The following is a 19,593-nucleotide window of genomic DNA, read 5'->3' on the forward strand; positions in this document are numbered from 1 at the left end:
GTGCACACATTACAGGACAACTAATCAATCCTTAGGATTGGAACAGTTATACAGCATGCTTTACATCAGCGGTTCTCAGCTGGGTTTGCTACCAGGACTGTAACCACCAAAGACAGAAATGGACAAATTGTCCCCCTATTATTGTAAATTCTTGTTTGCTGTTAGGATTAGGGATGCATCCGTTGAGCGGCCATAAATCGGAACCGGATGATTTTTGCTTAAAATGTGCAAGCTGCAATCAGCTTGTTTTTGATATTTGAATAAGTTGACGCAATGTTTACACGGCATTTTAAATTATGGCGGGTGAGGGTGTTTTTGACTGGGTTTGGCCAATCAATGTCTACTTCTGTCACGGTTAGTAAAAGTTGAGCTGGTTCGACCCTGCTCCGGAGTAGGAGCTAATTTAGTTCTAGAAAAGGCAGTGCGAAAATGCCCAAAAGTGGGTAGTTCCACAATTAGTTCTGCTACTATGACAAGGTTCCTGCGGTGTGAAAAGCCCTTATGTTTCTATTGAATGCAGGCTACTTACTACGCTTTTACTACCGTTAATATCAATAGCTACAGTGAGTTATTGTTTTCAATAGCCAAAAGCCAGTTTGGCCTAATAAATACCAAATAAACATCTTGTTTATGTATACTTTCCTTCTTTTTGTTTTTTGCCTAAAGAACAAAAAAAATCAGGTATCGGCATCGGCCAGTTTGCTTGTAAAAAGAAATCGGTGTCAGAATCAACCATTACAAATGATCAGTGCATCACTAGTTAGGATGACAAAAAAGTTTTAAAATGACTGTTTTGGCCAATCAAATCAAAGTTCACAGAAGCCGAGAGGTACCAAGCATTTAATATCTTAACTGTTTTACAATAGAAATGTTAAACAACAATAATATCCAGGGATACGAACTACTCAACTTTGTTTTTGTAAATATGGCCATTTTAAATTGAAAATATGGTTTCATTTACATGAATAATGTACTGAATGTGACGAGACGAGTACGTTGTGTTTTCAACAAATTATAGTGCATGTTAAAGCTGATAGTTAAAATTCTTCCAAATAGAATTCACATATTCTATTTTTTCATGCTTTATTATAAAAAATACAATTGTTCCCTCTTATTGTTCAAGGCATGGATAGAAGATCTGACACACAATATGTCAAATTATTAATATGATATGAGCAAAAGTTTCACATATAGTGTGTCTAAGTAACATTATTTGTATGCTATTTTAATTACTTTTTATTAATTTGTACTATATGAAATTATGAGAACAGGCCTGCAGATAAATATTGGGGTTGTGACCCACCAGTTGAGAACCACTGATTTAGATCATACATTAACTTTACTAAGCCACATCTCTCTCTGACGTGACTCGCGCGGCATTAGTACATTAATACGGTTCAGTCCACCTTATTTTTACTGTAGGAACAGATGCAGCTGTTGAGGCTTCGGCTGTCATTCATGTCCTGCTCCTTTAGCCCTTACAGCAGTCTAGTATGCTGCTTGATATTTCAAACTGGTATTTGATCTCATTTGATTTTATTATCACACTCTGAAATACACTGTAGTGAAAGTAGTTTTACTGTTTCCTGCATGTTGTTATTCTTGTATATACTGTATGTACCTATAGCTGCTAATGAACCAGAATTCTCACATTCACAGAAATGAGCTTTCTGAGCTGCAAAATAAGGTGGACATTTACATTGAGACAAGTCCTACAGTCCAGATCTGGATTTTTCCCCCAGTCACACAAACACTGAAAACTGCAAACTACAAAACTGCCATGAGCGGGAAAATACAGACCATCACATCAGTACAGAAGAACTGAGTCCCGCAGCTGAAGTCGAACACACATCATGCAGTGAGAAGAAGGACAAATAACTCCCTCCAGGGACGCTGCAGAGACGAGCCTCTCTCTATGTGGGGCAGAGCACTGTAAACGAGAAACCATGATCAGAATCATCAGATGAGGGTCTGCTTGTGTGTTATAGTAGAGGGAGAAACTAAAGGAGATTTTCTGAACACTGCGTTTGCCCCAATGCAACAGTTTACAGTCACCATATTAGTCAAGATCCTATAAAAAAAATCCAAAAACACTATAAAAGGTAGAGATGCTACAAGTCAAGCACACTTCTGAAAAACACACTTCACAATTCTACATTACTGGTCGAAAGTCTGGAATTATTATAGGAATAAAACGTTTTTGAAAGAAGTCTCAGCAAGGCTGCATTTATTTGATTTAAAAAAATCCAGTAAAAACCGTGAAATATTTTTGCAATTTAAAACAGATAATCCTATGTGAATATATGTTAAAATGTATAATTGATATAAATAACATTTACAATATAGTAACACAAAATATACAGTTATTTTAAATAGTAATAATACTTCACAATATTGTATTTTGATTAAAACCGTAACCTTGGTGAGAAGAAGAGACTTCTTATGAACAGTAGTGTATAAAAGTCATATACATTCATATACATAATTCTTTTCCTTGGACATGTGTTGGGCATCTAAAGAGAGACTAAACAGACTCACAAAGGGGTTCACTGATAACAGCGACTGTACGGGCCCGTCCACACGGATCCAGTGTTTTGGGAGAGTGAAACCGATATTTTTTTAAACTCAGAATGGTCCCAGATTGGATACATCTGAAAATGCACCCTTGTGTTTTTGTCTGGACATCCGCATATTTTCTGAAACGATGATGTCATCAGCCCACGTCTAGCCCCTAGTCAGACACCGCTACGTCACGTAACAGCAACAAAAACATGAACAAACACTGAACGATTGTCTTTTTTTAACTAACATTAACTAACTGTTTTTATTGTATATCTGTGGCAGAATTACATTAATGGTGGGCGATACTGCAAAATTTGGTATCGATATGATACCAAATACATATAGGGTCAGTATTGCCGATACTGATACCAAAACAATACTTTTTTACTAAAAAAAAAAAAAACCTTTGTGTAGGGGAGAGCAGTAGGTCTATGTCATTATTTCTGAGGTGAATGAATGATCAATTAGGCAATATTTTTTTATTAATGTATTGAAGTCCACAAAATTATTAGTTATTAGGCACTGTAGAATGAATTCTTTACAGCCTTTTAAAAAAAATAAATAAATAAAGAATAACAAAAAATCTCTCCCTTTTTTCTGATTTTAAAAGCAAATAAAACTAGAAAAAAAAGTTTATTGAGACAAACTTTAAGTTGGCTTGAGAAAGCCTTACCACAAAGTTTGAAGAAGTTTAAAGAAGTAAGAAGTTTAAAGTAATTTGAAGTTTAAAGTAGTTTAAAGTTAGATTGATAGATTAGTTGAAAGAAAGAAAGAAAGATATATTAGTAAGAAAGAATGATAGATAGATTAGTTCAAAAGAAAGAATGATAGATTAGTTTGAAAGAAAGAATGATACATAGATTAGTTTGAAAGAATGATAGATTAGTTAGAAAGAAAGAAAAATATATTAGTTAGAAAGAATGATAGATAGATTAGTTCAAAAGAAAGAATGATAGATTAGTTTGAAAGAATGATAGATTAGTTTGAAAGAAAGAATGATAGATTAGTTAGAAAGAAAGATAGATTACTTGGAAAGAGATAGATAAAAGTTAAAAGAATGTTGTTAGCATGATTAGCATCTTGCTAGCATGTCGCTAGCATGTTGATTACATGATTAGCATGTCACTTGCATGTTTCTAGCATGATTAGCATGTGACTAGCATGTTACTATCATGTTTCTAGCATGATTAACATGCTGTTAGCATGTTGCTAGCATGATTACCATGTTGCTAACATTTTTCTAGCATGATTAACATGCTACTAGCATGTTGATTACATGTAGCTACCATGATTAACATGTGACTAGTATGTTGCTAGCATATTTCTAGCATGTTGTTAACATGTTTCTAACATTATTAGCATTTTGTTAACATGTTGGTAGCATGATTAGCATGTTACTAGCATGTTTCTAGCATGATTAGCATGCGACTAACATGTTGCTAGCATGATTAGCATTTGCTAGCATTTTTCTAGCATAATTAGCATTTGACTAGCATGTTTCTAGCATGATTAGCATTTTGCTAGCATGTTGCTAGCATGTTTCTAGCATGACTATCATGTCGTTAACATGTTTCTAGCATAATTAGCATTCGACTAGCATGTTTATAACATTATTAGCATGTTGCTAGGATGGATGGATGGATGGATGGATGGATGGATAGATAGATAGATAGATAGATAGATAGATAGATAGATAGATAGATAGATAGATAGATAGATAGATAGATAGATAGATAGATAGATAGATAGATAGATAGATTTCTAGCATGATTGGCAAGTTGTTAACATGTTTCAGGCATGACTAACATGCGACTAGCATGTTGTTAGCATGTTTCTAGCATGACTATCATGTTGTTAACATGTTTCTAGCATATTTAGCATTCGACTAGCATGTTTATAACATTATTAGCATGTTGCTAGGATAGATAGATAGATAGATAGATAGATAGATAGATAGATAGATAGATAGATAGATAGATAGATAGATAGATAGATAGATAGATAGATAGATAGATAGATAGATAGATAGAATAGTAGTTTAATTGAGTCTAGGGGAGTTTAGATTTGAATTTTTGGCTTGTGCACTAATGGGCCACCGTAGTCTTGGCTCAATTTAAGCACTCTGCAATGTAAGTCTATGGGTTATTTTTTTATGATTTTTAATATAAATTTTTAAGAAAACTGAAAGTCAAATCAGTCTGAAAAGATATAGCACACTAAGTCAGAACAGTCTGAAAGTGACCCAAGTTTGGAGTTTGGAAAATTTTGGGTCAGAAGAATAAGAAGAAGAAGAAAAAGAAGAAGAAGAAGAAGTTTAAATAGGATTTCAGTAAGTTGGCTTTCTCAAGCCAACTTAATAAAGTGCACACAATTATTACTGAAGAACAAACAAGATCAAATATACCTGCATAATTACATTCCCTGAGCCCCTTCTGTGCTATCAGCTTCGCTCACTCTGTTCGCTGCTCCCACAGACAGACGGCGCGTTGTGTCAGTGAGTCACGTGACGACACAACAACGAATCACAGCAGAGCAGCAGAAGGGGGAGGAGTAGCAAAGTGGGCCAGGATGTGAAACCACGTTTGCTCATGATTGTGTAGAGGTAGAAGACATGAGCAAAGTATAATGAACGTAGATGTTTAGACGTAGAGATATTTGAATTAAAATATCGATTCAAGTACAATTGTATCGATCTGATACCAATACTAGTGTTGGCATCGATACTATCGATATTTAGATCGATCCGCCCACCCCTAAATTACAGCACCACCTGCTGGTCTGGTTTGTATAAAACATCGTTTTGTGTCAGTTTTGTGGTTTCGTGTGGACATTGATATTTCTTTAAATGAAGGGGAATAAAGATCGGATAGGGAAAGCTCTGGTTCGTGTGGACGTAGTCTCAGTCACTCAGCAGTGAAGGCTATCTGTTGCTATTGTCATGGCAGGTCGACACATTATACAGCAAACACAGACATAAATACTCATCATTACTCAGTAACGACATCTCTTACAAACCTCACAGAAACAGAAGAGAAGACACCATGCAGACAGTGAACAGCTTAAATGTGAGCAGAGCAAAATAACTATTCTACATTAAGGGCACTTTTCATGATGATTGCTTAGGGCGTCAATTAAGTGTGCAAACAATACACACGATCACTATTCATTACCAGAAATAAACAGAGCAAACAGGAGGCAGCAGAACTGTAATCTGTCAAATCTCTACATTTGAATCAAAATGTGCAAAAGATAGCACCATAAATAAGCTTAAAAACACACAGATTTCATCTCGCAATTCTGACTGTTTTGTTCCTGTTGCTACCTTTGAGGATGTAGTCTGTGAGGAGGCTTGGGACTTTCTCGTTGTCATCTCTCATGGCTTCTAAAACTGCAGGAAAGGAAATGTTAACAATGACATGGTATAAAGTATTAACAGGGTGTTCATGTTAAATAAAAGCACCGAGTCTCACTTTTGGTGAAGATCTGAAGGTCTTGGAGTGACGGCGGTCCGTCTTTTCTCTCGTAAGGGATGACTGTTGTTACGTACTGAATAAAAGCACAGATGAGAAGGGTTGAACATGACAGACAGACATGGGATCTGTCTCAAAACATCTGCACAGTCTTGGAAAAACTACTTAAAATGTACAATCTCTTTAGATAGATTTGTGCAATCACGGTAGTATTTTGTGATGCAACAACAGTGAGGATGTATATATGTATATAATGTAAGATCTCTATAATGAGATTATAATGATCTATAATGATCTCCACATTACACTTGAACAGATACATTTACATGAAATACATCTAAGTAACCAGATTGACAGAACGCCTATAATGGCCAAAAAGATCAAAAGTATCCAGCTGGCAAGGTTTCTGCAGATACTGTATTAGATGTGTCTTTTAGGAGCAGATCTGACACTCCCAGAAGAACAGAAAAGAGAAAGCGAGAGAGATATAGCCACCTGTTTCTCCCCACCCACATTGCCAAAAGTGTGGCGAAAGCCATTCTGAATGACAGAAGAGATTCCCTCCACGCTGAAGCGCTACAGGCACAGAACAGAAGAGAGAGAGAAAGAACAGACAGAAAGAGGAATGAAAGTGGATTTGGGTTGTGATGGGCATCGATCGACGTATAAACACACACACAGAGCTCAACAAATAACTAAAGCTCAAGTACGCTCAAGCGCAGTTTACCGTTGTTGATGAGCTTTATGTGTGTGTTGATGATAGGTTTAAATATGCAAATCAGGCACTACATATTTAAAATACACACTAATTTACATACATTTCCTGAACAGAAATCTGAACACTGGATAAAGCCAGGTTTAAAAAAATCCTCTCCCATTTTGCTGACATATTAGAGTTATGTTTTTACAGAGGGGAATTTGTAAAAGATTTGACAATTAATTCTAAAAAGAGCTTTTCTCATTTTATTACTCTACAAATCTGAAAATACATCCAGAAAATCAACTTATTTTTTAGAAATAAAATCATGTAAATTATATATGAACAAACCCCTCTATAAAAAAAACCTTCATAATCTAGATAGGAATAAAACTGTAAAATGCTAATTGATAATTTGTACAATAAGATAAACACGCCAAAGAATAGTTCACCCAAAAAATGAAAATTCTGTCATAATTTTCTCACCAAACAGATGATGGTCCCCATTCACTTCCATAATTTGAAAAAAAAAAAATAAAATAATAATAATATATATATATATATATATATATATATATATATATATATATATATATATATATATATATATATATATATATATATATATATATATATATTATGGAAGTCATTGGGGACCAGAAACTATTTCATTCTTCAAAATATCTTTAATGTTCGGAAACAAAAGAAGGAAACTCGTACAGGTTTGAAACAACTTTAGGGAGAGTAAATGATGACCAAATTTTCATTTTTTTAGTGAATTATCCCTTTAAAGTGTATTTTGGATGTTTTCTACCCACTTCACTGAAAGCCGAAAATCTCAAAAGTGACCAGTGTGTGAGAAAGCAACAGGTTTGCCTTAAGGAAACAAATAAGGTAAATTTTGACCGGACTCAAGACAAAAAAAAATAATAAATAAATAAATAAAAAAACTAGTGCGGTCAAACAATTACTTGCATCCAAAATAAAAGTTTTTGTTTGCATAATAAATGTGTGTGTAGTGTCTATATTTATTATGTATATATAAATACAGACACATACAGCATATATTTTGAAAATATTTACCTGTATATTCATATTCATAGAATTTATATTATATATATAAATATATTTAATATATAAACTACATATTTTTCTTAAATATATTTACATTTATTCATTTAGCAAACGCTTTTATCCAAAGCGACTTACACATTAAAATATATACATATATAACTATATAAATATTAGGGGTGTAACGGTACGCAAAAATCACGGTTCGGTACGTACCTCGGTTTTAAAGTCACGGTTCGGTTCATTTTCGGTACAGTAAGGGAAAGAAATGCAAACATTAAACTGCAGGTTGTTTATTACTTTAAATTTATTTAACAATTTGTTTACACTTTTTTAAAATATTTTTTAATAAAATAAATAATAAAATATAATGTAAATAAATAACTATGATTACAGTGCAGCATTACCAAACCCAGCTTGTAGGCCTGCTCATATTTAAAAAAGATATATATAACTTTTCCATAGTGTAAAGTGCAGCATCAACAGTTTCAGTTTTTAGACCTGCTCAGATTTCGTTATTGCGTTGGACCGATCGGAATTAAGAGCATAGGTCTGTTTAAATGACGACGGGAGCTGCATTTGAATTACAATAGTTTTTTTCCTAGTTGTAGTGATGTTCCAAAAATATTGCATTCGGTACACACGTGCACCGTACCCGAAAGCCCTGTACCGAAACGGTCCGGTACAAATACACGTACCATTACAACCCTAATAAATACACACAAATGCTAAATATATTTATATGTACATAATAAACACAGTACACACACATGTATTATGTAAACAAAACCTTTTATTTTGGATGCGATGAATCGTTTGATGGCACTAGAAATAGAAATCGTGACTCGTGCTACTCACAGAAGACGGCAGTCTCTCTGATCCAGACGCGTTCTTCACTTTCCTCTTCTTTCTCAGCATCTCTCGGTGGAGCTTCTGCCGGTTCTGTACGTCTATGAGTACCGAGATGAAGCTGTTCTTCACCTCCTTCTCAAACTCCAGCTCATCTCTGACGGCCAGCTGCTGGATGAGCTCCTCTGAATACCTGCGTATGGCCGTCTCCACGTCCTCCAGCTGGACGTTCAGCTCCAGCGCAGACATCAGCCTCACTCCTGCACAGAGAGCACACCTCAGAGTCAGACACGCCCCCACGGCCCCACAGCTGACCCCCAGAGGGACGTACTCACGCTCCTCGTCCGTCCGGCTGCTGTGAGAGACGAGCGAGAGCTCTGAGTGAGGAGCCATCCGCTCTGATTCCAGCTCTGGGGAGTCCTGCATCAGCTCCTCTAGCTCCTCGATCACCTAAAGATGCATTCAGATTTGATCAAAAACACAAGGTGCGAAAATATGAGGGAAATATTATTGCAATTTAAAATAACTGTATATCACTATCATTTAAAATGTGATTTACACCTGGGACAGCAAAGCAGAATTTTCAGTATCCGTTACTCAAGTCTTTTAAATTAGTTTAATAATTGAATTTTAATTCATTTTATTTTATTTCAGGTTTTTCATATTTTTTCTGAAAACCGTTATTCTTACAGAATTATTATTATTATTTTTTTATTATGGAATAAAAACGGTAATTGTGATTTTTTTTCTCACTATTCAGACTTTGTTTGTAGTTTACATCTCAAGACTTTAAATCCCACAATTCTGAGTTCACATCTCACCACTAAACAGACACGATGACTTTTTATTTTTATTTTTTATTCTGGCATAAAAATACAAATTGCTGAATTTTTTTAAATATCTTTTTTTCTGTTTAAATTTTTCTGGATTCTATTTTAAAAATGAATTTAATTTCAGTCATCAAAAACTATCTAATTCACAAAAAGTGCACAATTTACAAGCTATTTATTAAAAATGTAACACCCTTTCCAGAATTCTTTGAGGAATAGAAAATTCTAAAGAACAATTATTTGAAATCTTGTGACACATCATTAATGTTATTTAACTGTCACTTTGCATCCTTGGTAAATCAAAGTATTATTTCTAAGCATTAAAAAAGTATTCATGTTTATGTATTTTTCTTGTGATTGTTTGTAATATTCAACTGATGTTCATTTACCTGTTGGTTCTCAAAAGTAAAGTGTCCATGAGCTATGGAAAGGCACTCTATGAATTATACTAATTATTATTACTGTATTCTTTTAAAAAAAAATCAACATTTTTAATTACAGTTCAAAAGCATTTGCTTGGCCGAAGCGGTCCCTTGTTCTGTGGTTCCTGGCTGATTGTAGAGCTCAGGTTGGGTCCTCACCTGTTCAGCAGTGAGCAGCGGTTCCTCGCTGATGCAGGACACGATGATGGAGTGTGTGTCCATCTGCTCCCTCAGCTCCTCATCATCAGACAGGTCCAGGTTCACACTCTCCATCCGCTGACGGAGCGAGACAGAGGAAGGGTTACTGCGGGCTGAATGCTGTCTCTGGCAGGACACAGGTTTGAGACGGACACTCACCGGTCTGTCCTCAATGCTCAGCGCTGAGAGGTGAAGCGAGCGAGCTTTAGACTGACTCCAGTCCACCGGCATGACACTGCCGTAGTTATCTGTGAGAGCATTCCAGATCCTGCATGGAGGAGAGCGAGTCTATGACACAAAGAGCCAATAACCCTTCAACTGCATGCAGATATAAAATGTTTTCAGACTTATTCACTTGACTAATGTTTTACATTTGGCAAAAAAACATTTAGTGACACTTAAAGGGATACTCCATCCTAAAATGAAAATGTTAATTAATCACTCACCCCCATTTCATCCAAAATATCTTCAACTGTGTTCTGAAGACGAACTGAGCTTTTACAGGTTTGGAAAGACATGGGGGTAAGTGATTAATGACAACAGTTTAATTTTAGGGTGGAGTATCCCTTTTTTTTTAATGAAGTGCACAGTTCCGGTCCTTGATTCTGATTGGCCGAGGCACTTTGAATCGGTTGTAAATTACTCTACAAGCACAAACCTTTGTTTACGTTTGCGTGTTGCTTGGCAACCACTTTGTTGCAACCTCTACTGATTCTGAGGAACTACATTGTTTGGTGGAAGAATACTGTTTTTATTAATATCATTACACTTTACTATATCTCCACTTCGTGTCTTGCCTAACAACGCCCCTAAACCATGGCTTCTTGGGGCTAGTTGTTTTAATAGGACTCAGCTGGAAGCCTGTACACTGGGGATGGTACGCATCTAAATAAAATAAAACAACACATTTAATGCCATTCAGAAGATCTGGGCCGGCAAGGGGATAACCAATTAAAAAGAAGTCTCTCTCTCAAAATGGTTATATTGTGAAATATTATTACAGTTTAAAATAACTGTCTTTATGTGAATGTTTGTTAAAATGTGTTGGGGGTTCAATTCCCCGGGAACACATGAAAGGTAAAAATTGAGAGCCTGAATGCACTGCAAGTCGCTTAAAGCATTTGCTTAATGCATAAATTTAATTTAAAATGTAATTTATTCCTGTGAACAAAGCTGAATTTTCAGCATCATTACTCCAGTCTCCAGTGTCACGTGATCCTTTTGTGACTGACTAATATTGTGACAGAAAAATACCATTAAAAAAATAAAAATTGAGTTTGGGTGTCACCCAGTAACCATATTTTTTTTTGTATAATGCCTAAATAAAATCGCACTTCAACCTCAATTTTTGTGATATCAACTTAAAATTTGGAACTTAACTAGACCTATGGCTTTGATTTCATAACAGTTTTTTTTAATAGCAGTTCCCGAATAGTGGATACTAAAATATTTTGTAAAATATATATTGCATATAAAAATAAATAATTTTAAAACAGTACCTTTATTTTACTATAACCTTTTATACCTTTTCACACTTTGGTAATTTGAAGTAGGCCTACTTCCACGTCAGCAATAACCTGCTCATCATGTAACTTGTATAAACTTGTATAAACTGTACAGCTGTTTCAGTTCTGCTACATGGTGAATCATGCTTGTAAACACGAGACACAGTAAACAACATCCAGAGTCACGTGACCTCCGCTGATGCAGGGATCCTTCACGGCACGCGCTGAAATAATAATGAAACTAGTCTATCATCTGGGAACATTTTACAAGATGAACCATAATACACTATATTTGATTTCACTCCAGCGTCCTGTCCTGACTCGCGCACTCATTGCGCTGACAGAATGTCTTCAGTGGTCCACTGATGAAAATAACAACCATGATGATGATGCACATTAATGCATTGTGCTGCATTACACTGATGCATGCTGTTCTTTACTTACTCATCGCATCTCAGGCTCGTATCCGCATTTATCGGCAAAACTGGATTTATTGTGTCCGGTTTAGGGTTTACATTTTGGAAGCATAATTGTAACTTCTCGTCGAAGTGTGTGATGAGGTCCTGTGTGTAAGGGCTCGTCTCAAACGCGTGCTCGGTGACAGAAACCCCATCCAGCAGCAGCGACATCTCTTCAGCGTTCACACGAGCCCGCTCCAGATGAATCTTCCGTCCCGTTCCGCTCTTGAATTCATTGAAATCATCCCACTCATCATCATCTCGCCGCGATGAAGGCTCCGCCATAACTGCAACTGGAGAGCTGTGCTCGGTTCCGACGAAGCCTACCACGGCGAAAACACAGCTCATTAATATTAATTAGAACATACTCGCGCTGAGTAGAAACCTTCCGAGTCCAGCAGCGCAATCTAATTAATATTCATGAAGTTCAGTCGACGTATGCTTTGCAGCCAAAGTTCAACAAAACCCGCTTGAAGGTATATAATAATTATAATAATTTCTCAACGGCTCTGGCAGAAACCTTCAGAGTCCATCATTGTAAACTAATTATTGTTCTAAAATTTCATGCAATGTATGTTTTGCAGTTAAACCACACACGTTTGAAGGTATAATAATAATAATAATAATAATAATAATAATAATAATAATAATAATAATATATCTGGTTAAACCCATTGAATGAACATCGCCTTGCGTAATTAATATTCATGAGCGAAGCCTTCACCATAGTAAGATTGTAGGAACCGTTGTCAAGTATTTGATTAATTGGAATATATAAATAACTGGAATATGAGTGTATGGATTGTATAATGCAATGAGACATTTTACTATATATATAAAAACGTGTCAAAGAAATGGCTATATTTAAAAGATAGTACTTGAACCTCAATGAAAATTAAAATATGAATGCCTAAAATTATGAAATGGTGTTTATTATACATGTTTGAATTTATCATATTTATGTGATCAAATAAAAAAAGTTAAATCTTGCATTTTCTGTTTGAAAATACTAGTTTTATGTTTTAGACAGAAGTTTCCAGGGTTGAGGTTTGAAGGAATAGCGATGTCCGATTCAAGAACGAATTCTTATTTTGAGTCGAATCTTTTCAGTTAATTGGTTCACAAAAACTGACCTAAATGACTCTCGAGTCGCTTCGAATCAGACTGCGTTTTTCTCGAAGAGTTCTCTTTTTTTCTTACCTGTTTCTTAATGAGTCGTGAACCGTCCAGGGAGAACATCTGCAGTGAAGTGAAAATTTGACGAATAAGATATTTAAGATTAATTAACTAAAAATATTAATAAATAAATAAAAAGCAGAAATAATAATAATAAAAAAATAAAATAAAATAAAATAAAAAACATACTGGATATATTTTGACTTGATGACATTTGTGTTTAAACACATCCAAAACAATTTAAGGCAAATTATTCCTTTGTTTGTTTATTTATTTGTTCGTCTTAATTAAATGGGTCATATGACGTTGCTAAAAATAATATTATTTGGTGTATTTGGTGTAATGCAATGTGTTGCGGTTTAAGCTCATCGTTCTGAAAAGCGAGGTGTGGTCTGATTGGCCAGCCGTCTATCCAGTGTCTTGTGATTGGCCGAATACCTCGAGCATAGTGCGGTGTCCCGAACTCCTGAAACATTGATGTCTCTTTTATTGGAGCGGTTGCTGCATTATAAAATAAATAAATTAAATCTTTGTGTGGGTGTGTGTGGAAACAAAAATCAGATGTAACTCCTTTTGTAATCATTAACATTTTCATAATTACGTATTTTTCTCAGTAACTGATTACAATTACAGTTGTTTTGTAATTAAATTTCGGGATTTAGTCATATGTATATAAAATGCTCGTGAGGCAGCAGCGTGTTGTTGCAGGACTCGGTTCCTCCGGAAGATGGCGATAGTGACTCAACACGGACGTCGCAGCAGCGCGAGAAGAAACAACCGGAAGCGGCAGCGGCGAAAGCGGAAGTGCAAAAATGGAGGCGGCCGTGTTCATTTCATCCCTCGTCGACTGCTGTGCTTTAATATTTCTCTCCGTGTATTTCGTATCCTTGATAAACTATCGAGCGGAGTGAAGATGAGGTTTGTGGTGTTGCGGACAGTTGCTGGTTGTTTATCTGTCTAGCGTGTGTGTTTGACTGAAGCTGAAGTGTCTTTGATTCCTCTGTTCTGTTCTTGTTATGAATGATTAGTGTATTCCTCTGTTCTGTTCTTGTTACTTCCCTAACCCGGTCTCAGATCATCACTCTGTCTGATCTGGAGTGTGATTACATCAATGCTCGCTCCTGCTGCTCCAAACTCAACAAAGTGAGGCTTTCTTTACACTTCATTTACTCGACATCATTAACAGATATGTACACCCGGGTTCATGATCTGAAAGCACACATCTGAGTTGTTGTTGTTTTAGTTAAACATTGAACACGTTAAATGCAGCAGAGTCTGTGAATAAGTGAATTGGTGACTGATCATGACTCTTCACAAACAGTGTGTGTGTTTCTGGAGGACACGAGCGTCAGGTTTAGCTCAGCTCCAGGGTTTCTGTCATTAAATCAAAGGGCAACTGGACATTCATATCAAATTATTGCATATATACCACCAGTGTCAAGATTTTTTATATTTAAAACCAGTCTGTCCTGCTCACCAAGCCTACATATATTTGATTCAAAATACAGTAATATTGTGAAATATTTTTAATATTTAAAATAACTGTTTTCTGTGTGAATATAGTTTAAATTGTAATTTATTTCTGTGATGTGCAGCTGTATTTTCAGCATCATTCCTCCAGTCTTCAGTGTCGAATAATCTTCAGAAATCATTCTAATATGATGATTTACTGCTCAAGCAAAAATCTTAATGTTTTGACTGGTAGTGTGATTATTTTTTCAGATTAAATGACATCAAAGTGAGAGAGACAGGGAATCAGCAGGAAGGTGTCTGAACATGATTTATAGTTCAGCATTGCTATTATTTGAACATTTTCAGAAACAAATCAAACATACTTTGCAGAACTAGCTTAGGAACTGCTGTCTGTATTTTCCTGTCTGAGTGTAAAAGAGCTGGTGCTTTGACCGTGTGGTCTTGTGTTCAGTGGGTCGTTCCTGAGATGATCGCTCAGGCTCTGGCCACGCTCCTGATGCTGGGCTCCATGCACTGGTTTGTGTTCCTGCTCAACCTCCCCGTGGCATCCTGGGATGTTTACAGGTGATTCATCCCATCACACTGCGTGCATACACCCAAGGAACGCTCCAGCTAACTGTGATCTGTGTGTGAACAGATACGTGAAGGTTCCTGTGGGGAACATGGGAGTGTACGATCCCACAGAGATTCACAACAGAGGCCAGCTCAAGTCCCACATGAAGGAAGCCATGATCAAACTGGGCTTCCACCTCCTCTGCTTCTTCATCTACCTGTACAGGTAAAACTGATCTCTCAGTCTGAGTCCACACGAGTGTTTCAGTGTTCAGATGACGTGTTCAAGAGCTGCTAACAGTGTTTGTTATCGTCGCGTGTGTAAATGAGGTTTATTTTCTGTGATGTGTTTTGCAGCATGATCCTGGCTCTCATCAACGACTGACCCACAACTGTCTTCACAACACAAACTGCCAAATCATGAACTGGCCTTTACATATTGTGAATAAACTCCATGCATCCCAATCAGAAGATCAGCCCAGCTCATGTGCGGACCCCAAACCCCCCGCGCAGGCGTGTGTGTGCCCCTCACTGGGGTTTCTCAGGGCTGAAGCGTCAGTGAATCACTCCACGTCCGTTTGACCAGCAGCTGTACACTAAACACGCTCCGTTTCTCCACTGGATACACTGACCGTCACACAATTCTGAGTTTTTTTCTTGCAATTCTGAGAAAGATTGGTGCGATGTAAACTCTTGTTTAACATTTTGAAATATGAGGATTTTGAGAATTGTGAGATTCTGAACTTAACAAATCAGAATTGCAAAAAAAAAAAAAAAAAGTCTGATTTCTTAGAATTGTGAGAAACTGATATAATTTTATAATTCTGAAATTATATTTCATAGTTACACTTTCTGCTCAGAATCGCGAGATTGCACCAGACAATTGAGTTCGTATTGTACATTTCGAATATTGTTTTTCACGTACAGCATTGAGATAAAAAGCCTAAAATGCAAAAATTCCAATTATGTAATTAAAAAATAAATACTAAACTTGCCATTGCTGAATGGCAAGAAAAAAAAAAAAGTCTAGTTTACATCTAACAATTGACTTTTTTTTTTCTTTCCCAGAATTGCAAGATACAAAGTCTGAATTATGAGATATAAACTAAGTTTGATTTTTTTTTTATCCCTTGGCAGAAACAAGCCTCTATACATTCACACACCAAAACCAAAAGAAAAAATGTTTTACGTAAAGATAACGATGCCTATTTAGGACCAAACCTTTTGCTATATATCATTATTTTAATGAAAATTAAGCACATTGTCAATAATGTAAGGTCTTTTTCTTCATAATTCTTATTACACTCCATGCTTGTTTTGTTTTGAAATAGAAGTTAAATGGGTACAACTATTACTGTGATGCACATATATTACCATTTACTTTTTTTTTCCTTTTTTTTACAGCAATGAGAAACTGTTTTTTGTTGCATTACAATAATAATGACAAATTTGAATCAAAATGTGCTTAACTGTCATCTAAACGTCAATGTAAGAAACATTATTTTTGTTTTAATGAGCTGGACATGTTCTTAATAAGTTTCATGATTTTTTTTTTTCCTCATCCACTTGCATGTTTTTGTAAACTCTATGTTGTCTGTGTATGTGAACTCGTTTACAGATGAATGGCACGTGACTCAAAGGAGCTCTAGAAGAACCAGAACAATGTGTTCATCACAGCCTCTGAATCACATCTTCCTGCTAATGACATTTCAGTGGCTTGTTTTGAGCAGATATCATTGATTTTTGTGTCTCCTGCTTTATATGTTCAAGAATGAGTCAGAGTTTTATCAGATATTTGATGATGTTGAATCAAATAAAGATAGTTATAAATAAATAAATGATAGTTTGTTTAAAGAAACTGAAGGGAATGTTTAGAACCATTAAGATGTTTTTTAATGAAAATTAAGCAAATTTTGTTGCAGAATTTTCATTAGTGTGTCTCCGTTTTACTCTCGGTTTCTGTTTTAGTTGTCCAGATTCATCAAATTTAAATCATAAAAAATGTATATTTGCTGTGCTGCCTCTTGATTTAAAATCAAAGCTTAATTGTCAAGGAGATACTATACAAAAAATCTAAATGGTCCTTAAAAACAGGTGTAATTTTCTTTACACAATAACTTTTCTCTGATATTGAATTGTGGATTCACCAGTGCTGAAGTTAATGAATGCTGGGTAAGCAGCTACACGTGATCTTTGAGGAGTTTTATCAGTCAGTGTTCTGCTTTGAATAGCACTGTTCAACAGGTGTTCATGTCGCTTGATTTGGGAGGGTTTGGTTTGGTTTGTAAGCATGTGAGATCTGTCATCGTTTTTTAGTTCTTTTGAATATTTGGGTTTATGGGGATTATTAAATAAAAGGATTATCATGAATAGCTTTTTTTTTCCACAATTCATTCATATTCAGTTCACTGCACATTATGATTCACAATCCAGCGCTTAATGCCATTACATCATAATCTTTCTCCGTCAGCGTGAAGATAAACTCCCCACAGACTCCCAAGAAGATAAAGAAGCATCCTTCCTGTTCGCCGCAGAAGGGCCCCAGCAGCGGATCATGGAGCTGCCAGCTCGTGCAGCTGAAAACTGTGCTTCTCTATGGCTATCCAGCAAAACTAAAAGAGTATATTTCTTGTGATGTTTATTACAAAATGCCTCACCACGAATGTGGCACATGCAGAGCACTCCTGCACTCTTTCTGACGTGCATTTCCTGTTGGAGCAGAGGCTGCACGCACTGAGATGAGCTGCTCTCACTGCGAGAGCATGAGTCTCAAACAGATGGGTCTAAGTAAGCTCAGGTTAGCTCAGATCCCATAAATCTCAATCTCCCCACAGCGAGAGGATTCCCCAGTGCTCTTTTCCCACAAAGAACAGCACCCCTCGCTAGGTCCCTTTAGGGGCACCGAGAAGGACACTGTCATTGGAAGTTTTTCATGTGGAGGATCAGATGAACTCAGAGTAAGCCAGGTGATGCCAGACCCGGTCTGGAGAGCAAACACTTATGCATCCTCACCAAGACCATCAAGGAGCTCGACTTGGAGTGGTCATCTCTGGATGAGCCCTTCTGCAGCCTACTTGATGAATGATTCCTGCATCTGCAGCAAGCTAGAAGAAACCTGCCCCGTTCCTTCCTTAAGTCACAATGAATGTACTAGGTTGTGCCATGCCCCCTCTACTCTTCAGCATCAGCCCCCCTCACCTCTGTTGGTGGCGCTGAGGATCAGAGAAGCTGTGAGGGGAGTCAAACTCAGTTCCTGGAGGGCCGCAGTCCTGCAGAGTTTAGTCCCTACCTAAATGACGTGATTAGCTGGATCGGATGTGCTTAATTAGGGTTGAAGCGAAATTCTGCAGGGCTGTTGCCCTCTAGGAACTGAGTTTGACACCCCTGCTCTAAGCCAATGGACAACCGGGTGGTTCTTAAGTGGCACCTCTTGCTGATTTTAATGGAGATCAAGAACACGGACAAGAAAGTTTTCCTTGACTTCACGGTCTTGGCTCAGATGTTTTTTCAAGCCTTACACCACTTCCTGCCGAACTTCAATCCGGGGCAGCGTAGCTTGCATTCTCCAATCCAAAGTAGAGAGTCTGCTGGCAAAGAGTGTCATGTAATTGGTTCTGCAAGCTCAGGGTTTTACTTCCTAGTAGAGCCCCTTTCACACTGCATGTTGGACCCGCAATATTTCCAGAACATTGCCGGGTCGCCTTCTGTGTGAAAGCAACCACGTCCCGGAATTGATTACTGAATTGAACCCGGGTCGGGGACCTAGTAACATTGCGGGGTTCGACCCGGGACGAGCGCTGTGTGAACAAAAGCTAGATCTAATTCCGTGTCGAAGTGATGACGCGCGTTATCTCGCTACTCTTTTACCGGCTGTTTTGAAGGAAGATCAACGTTCGTGACGAAAACATATGTGCAAACTGTAATGAAGCAGAGATCAGTTAGTTCCTCACTTTCCGCGCTGACGCCGAGATCGTTTGCTTGCTTCAGTGAAAGTATAACGTGCCTAGCGTTGTCGACTCGTACATTACACGTCACGCCCTGATGTCACGTGTCGTTACGGGATCTTCAAGGGTTGTGTGTGAAAGCACGCACATGTCCCGGGTCATCACTGGCAGTGTGAAAGTGCAAAATCTAGCGACCAGGGAACAATTGCAGGAACACTTTACCCCTGTATTTGCCGGAATGGCAGTGTGAAAGGGGCTCTAGTTACATAGAGTTGTGGCCTCAGGCCCATACTTACTCTTATTAATTAGCAGTTCAGTATGTTGTTAACCTTAAAACAAATCCTCTCACATTTCCACAGGGAATAGTTTTTTTGTCTGTGGATTTG

At 37.0% G+C, this 19,593-nt stretch overlaps 2 protein-coding genes across 5 annotated transcripts; one reads left to right on the forward strand and one right to left on the reverse strand.

Moving 5' to 3' along the window:
- Positions 1-1,053: 1,053 nt before the first annotated feature.
- Positions 1,054-12,453, reverse strand: fez2a (fasciculation and elongation protein zeta 2a). Of its 3 annotated transcripts, XM_052577493.1 has the most exons (9): positions 12,049-12,436; positions 10,259-10,367; positions 10,061-10,177; positions 8,985-9,099; positions 8,659-8,909; positions 6,528-6,608; positions 6,033-6,108; positions 5,885-5,950; positions 1,054-1,930 (listed from the first exon to the last, which is right to left on the reverse strand). In XM_052577493.1, exons 1-9 carry the CDS (start codon positions 12,408-12,410, stop codon positions 1,914-1,916), a joined length of 1,194 nt encoding a protein of 397 aa, XP_052433453.1. In that variant the 5' UTR covers positions 12,411-12,436; the 3' UTR covers positions 1,054-1,913. The 3 variants fall into 3 exon arrangements, with proteins under 3 accessions (XP_052433453.1, XP_052433452.1, XP_052433454.1); XM_052577492.1 differs by having other exon boundaries at positions 8,659-9,099; positions 12,049-12,453; XM_052577494.1 differs by lacking the exon at positions 6,528-6,608 and having other exon boundaries at positions 12,049-12,430.
- Positions 12,454-13,950: 1,497 nt separating this feature from the next.
- LOC127975377 (protein cornichon homolog 4-like) lies at positions 13,951-17,635 on the forward strand. 2 transcript variants are annotated; one of them, XM_052579410.1, is made up of 5 exons: positions 13,951-14,156; positions 14,267-14,381; positions 15,163-15,275; positions 15,349-15,489; positions 15,621-17,635. In XM_052579410.1, exons 1-5 carry the CDS (start codon positions 13,966-13,968, stop codon positions 15,646-15,648), a joined length of 588 nt encoding a protein of 195 aa, XP_052435370.1. In that variant the 5' UTR covers positions 13,951-13,965; the 3' UTR covers positions 15,649-17,635. The 2 variants fall into 2 exon arrangements, with proteins under 2 accessions (XP_052435370.1, XP_052435371.1); XM_052579411.1 differs by having other exon boundaries at positions 13,988-14,119; positions 14,313-14,381.
- The last annotated feature ends 1,958 nt before the right edge of the window (positions 17,636-19,593 follow it).

The sequence above is a fragment of the Carassius gibelio genome, chromosome B16, assembly GCF_023724105.1.
Source record: "Carassius gibelio isolate Cgi1373 ecotype wild population from Czech Republic chromosome B16, carGib1.2-hapl.c, whole genome shotgun sequence".
Classification (NCBI taxonomy): domain Eukaryota; kingdom Metazoa; phylum Chordata; class Actinopteri; order Cypriniformes; family Cyprinidae; genus Carassius; species Carassius gibelio.